The following is a 4,094-nucleotide window of genomic DNA, read 5'->3' as shown; positions in this document are numbered from 1 at the left end:
TTGACGGAGGTTTGAGGTCATCGTCACTTGTAAATTAATTCATATATGTCTTATGGTTTCTTCCTGCAAACAAAGAAAATAACAGTCTTATAATATTATAAATATTGGGAAATACCAAAATCTAAAGAATAAATAAATCAGTGGCGCTACAACCTCTTTAGGTCTTGGCCTCAGATTTCTGAATCCGTTTCATGATCATTTTTAAATCTAATGGGCAAGTAGGTGATCAGCCTCCAGTGACTGATACACGTCGTCGACTTTCGATGTTTTCCTTCCCCGTTCGAGCAAATGTTAAATGCGCACATAGAAAGAAAGTCCATTGGTGCACAGCCCTGGATCGAACCTACGACCTCAGGTATGAGAGTCGCACGCTGAATCCACTAGGCCAACACTTCTCCTACCAAAATCTACTTATAATAAAACTAACTTTCTTTTTTGTTTGACTTCACAATGAAATCCTTAGTCCATATATTTACATTTATTGAGAAACTATAAAATACAATAACTAAAATTATGAGAACTAGTACGAATACATTCAACGCAGTTTTAAATCCAACAGCAAAAATATTGGCAATTCAATAGACCTTAATTTCGAACGGTTAAAAAACCTACCGACTACACAAAAAAATCTGTATCGATGACATCCCATTCTTCGCCACTAGCGTATACAAACCAGGCACAAATAAAGGCAATCCGAACGAAATATAATTGAGGTTAAAAAAACCGTCGAAAAGTTCAAAGCAAACCGTCTATGACTCACAAACGATCGAAATGAATACGTTGAAATTGAAACAAGTGACCCAACTAAACGTAAAAACTGTATACGCTATTCTGAGCTCTTACACAAAGGATTACTAAACAAAATAGAATACACGATAAATGCGCTGTAGGTGGCAAGGCGGTAAGTTTGCAAACAGCAAAGTGATTTCACATAATAGAAAGGGCAGAAACAAAAGAAGTTATTTGAATAGGTGAGGATGTAACTGACCTTTATGCAGACAAAGGTGCAAGGAAACAACCCGCTGTGTCTATGAAAAGAACTAACGTCTTCACCATTGACCAAGCGGTGGCACGATAAATGCGTTATTTTGTACTTACTACAGATAATCATAGATTACATAAGTGAGAAAAGTATAGGACGATTGGTTAAAGTTTTAGCTACATTATGGGTATACTATGGGTATACAGTATTTTCAAATAATTTATAATAAGGTTGTATAGAAAAACGTTGTTTACGCTTAAATAGTAACATCGGTTTTTGAATACTTAATTTGTTTGATAATAGATTAAGTATATATATGTTATATATATCATTGGCGCTACAACCTCTTTAGGTCCTGGCCTCAGATTTCTGAATCTGTTTCATGATCATTTTTAAATATAATATGCAAGTAGGTGATCAGCCTACAGTGCCTGACACACGTCGTCGACTTTTTGGGTCTAAGACATGTCCGTTTGCTCACGATGTTTTCCTTCACCGTTCGAGCAAATGTTAAATGCGCACATAGAAAGTATATTTGGTGCACAGCCCGGGATCGAACCTACGACCTCAGGTATGAGAGTCGCGCGCTGAAGCCACTAGGCCAACACTGCTCTAAATAATAATATATTAAGTATTGTTGACAAGAATACTATTCAAATCCTTAACCTCTTCCTCAATTCTGTTAAAAATATACTTTTTTGCATAAAAATGGCAACCCTGATAAAACTTGTCCTCCTTTTGCGTACAGTTGCAAATTATTTATAACCGTTCATAATTGAACTCACCAGAAAAGAACAAGAAAGACCTTTTTAAAGAACATTATCGGTTTCAACCATATTGTTTGGCAAATAAAAAAATGTGCTGCCGAGTTTGCCCATAAACGACGGTAACTAAATTTAATTAAGCCGTGACGAAGTTTTATGAATACAAATTGACAAACACGAAGACAACGAGGCGATTAGTTACAAATGTTGCAAAAGTTTGCGGCATGTTTTTGTAAATGAATTTGTCAACGATACTCAAATCACTTTAGTTGCATACTTTTACTTAGATGACAGCCATAATAATTTACCTACAGAACTAGCTTAAAAAAGCCATATACTAATTATTAATTTCAATAATACAGTTTAGCTAATTAAGATCATAAAGGGATATTTATGATGTAGTGTAATATACAACATAATATTGTTTATAGAAAAATTTACTAACTTGATTACACAAGCCTTTGGATCCATTGAAAGGAGGAAATTGTTTAAGCTGTTTTCGCAATTTTTATAAGCCATCCCCACGCCGAGCCCACCGCCTATATACATTGGCCATTTCTTATAGCCGTGAAGGAAGAAACTGCCCATCATACTTCCTATTAGGAGGCCTGCAACTGTTATAATATATAAAACATTAGCATTATGTTATGTGAGTCCTATTTAGGCTATTAGATATATACCATAAAGAGAAAGAACTTTATTTTTGTTTAAAAATAATAATTAACAATTTTATTACAACACAAATTGAAATTTTTTTTAATAATTTGAACTGATTAATCCAAAACATTGATTTGTTAATATTCTTACTGCTCATGACTATATTTTAAGGAATTATCCAATCAGACTGTATCAATGCTACATAAAAAAATAAAGATTTATAAATAACTAGGGACCCGCCCCAGCTTCGCACGGGTGCAATGCTGAAAAGCAGGTTTTTATTATGTATTGTTATTTCCGTCGCTGGAAAGCTCCGATAATATACGCGTTCGGTCGCTACTAAATAAGCTGTAATGGGCTGTATAGATCTATATTAAATGAACAGTGTATTCAAGGTATTTAATTGGTTAAGGATTAATGCTGTATTGGTTAAAATCGCTTCGAAAATTAGCCATTATTATTTGTCGTAAAAAGTAAATGACAAAAAAAAGTTATTGTGGGTTATCCACAAGAGATAGACATATACCATCACGAACTTTTCTGTAGACCTTTTCAATGTGTACAATACTTAGTACATTATTTTGATAAAACTCGTAGGATTCAGCCTGCGTTTGCAATGTAAGCGGAAAAAATGTAATTATTTACGACATCACATTAGAAACCTCAAAAATAACAGTACTTATCCACTATTTAATGGATGTAATTATACATATAAACCCTCCTCTTGAATCACTCTGTCTATTAAAAGAAACCGCATCAAAATCCGTTGCGTAGTTTCAAAGATATAAGCATACAAAGGGACATAGGGACAGAGAAAGCGACTTTGTTTTATACTATGTAGTGACTAATAAACGCTAATTATCTTAACAGTCTAATTAAATCAGGTTGCGTCTTGCTGTGCAGCGTATACATTTATATGTACAAGGTGTGAATAATCTTACCAGTTTTAACACCCAAATCGAGGAAACAAGAGGAATATCTCTCTTCGAAGTCTCTTGTATCTGATTTTGGCATTCCTCACCGTTTAATATATTAAAATTATTCATTAAATTACATTTGAGATAGGCTTTTTGTATATTTTCAAAAAGTTTATATTTTATGACATTGATGTAAATGACATCTGTTTTATTTCAGCCAGCCTGGTTCATAGACAATATCTGACTTCATACCTCTGGTTCTTTAGAATTTGTTTTAGGCCGTAGCCTTGGGTTAAGTTATAATTATTTCATACTAAATGCATCATCAGCCTTTGGCGTCAAAATATCAGTGATTATAAATACTAACATTAAAGGATTAACATTCGATTGCCTATATGTAACTGAAATTTACGTTAGTGCATATAGACTAAATTATAACATAATTAGCGGACTTGACGACAGTTCTTTGTAACTGTTGTCGCACTCTGCCTCATATTAATGCTCCTTTTAGTGTACTTTTAGTGTGATGGAACTTGTACTGTGTAAGTACTTGGTTATTATTTGAACTTGAGTTTTCTTTTTATTTTATACAAAATAACGCGAAAACCTAACAACCTATCTCAATCCATTTTTAACCATCTGAGATAGATATCTTAATATTGATAAAAGTGTGACAATAACCAATCAATGGATAGAAATAGCCGTCTGTCGATACAATCTATCCATGGAAGGTCGGATCGGTGTATGTGGATAGACCTTCATATGGAAATGTCA

General features: G+C 33.7%; 1 protein-coding gene across 1 annotated transcript; it reads right to left on the bottom strand.

Annotated features, from left to right (window-relative positions):
* On the bottom strand, positions 1-3,485 carry LOC110994717 (MICOS complex subunit Mic10-like). The gene is made up of 3 exons (XM_022261528.2): positions 3,345-3,485; positions 2,192-2,360; positions 1-63 (listed from the first exon to the last, which is right to left on the bottom strand). Exons 1-3 carry the CDS (start codon positions 3,415-3,417, stop codon positions 51-53), a joined length of 255 nt encoding a protein of 84 aa, XP_022117220.1. The 5' UTR covers positions 3,418-3,485; the 3' UTR covers positions 1-50.
* Between the last annotated feature and the right edge of the window lie 609 nt (positions 3,486-4,094).

This window comes from Pieris rapae, chromosome 6 (assembly GCF_905147795.1).
Source record: "Pieris rapae chromosome 6, ilPieRapa1.1, whole genome shotgun sequence".
NCBI lineage: Eukaryota > Metazoa > Arthropoda > Insecta > Lepidoptera > Pieridae > Pieris > Pieris rapae.
This window is presented reverse-complemented; position numbering and strand designations above follow the sequence as displayed.

What these genes read in the sequence shown, in the direction of transcription:
- LOC110994717 (XM_022261528.2), bottom strand. Translation starts at nt 3,417, where the DNA reads ATGCCAAAATCAGATACAAGAGACTTCGAAGAGAGATATTCCTCTTGT. An exon ending in CGATTTGGGTGTTAAAACTG is followed by an intron (nt 2,361 to 3,344) that starts GTAAGATTATTC and finishes ATATTATAACAG; the next exon opens with TTGCAGGCCTCCTAATAGGA.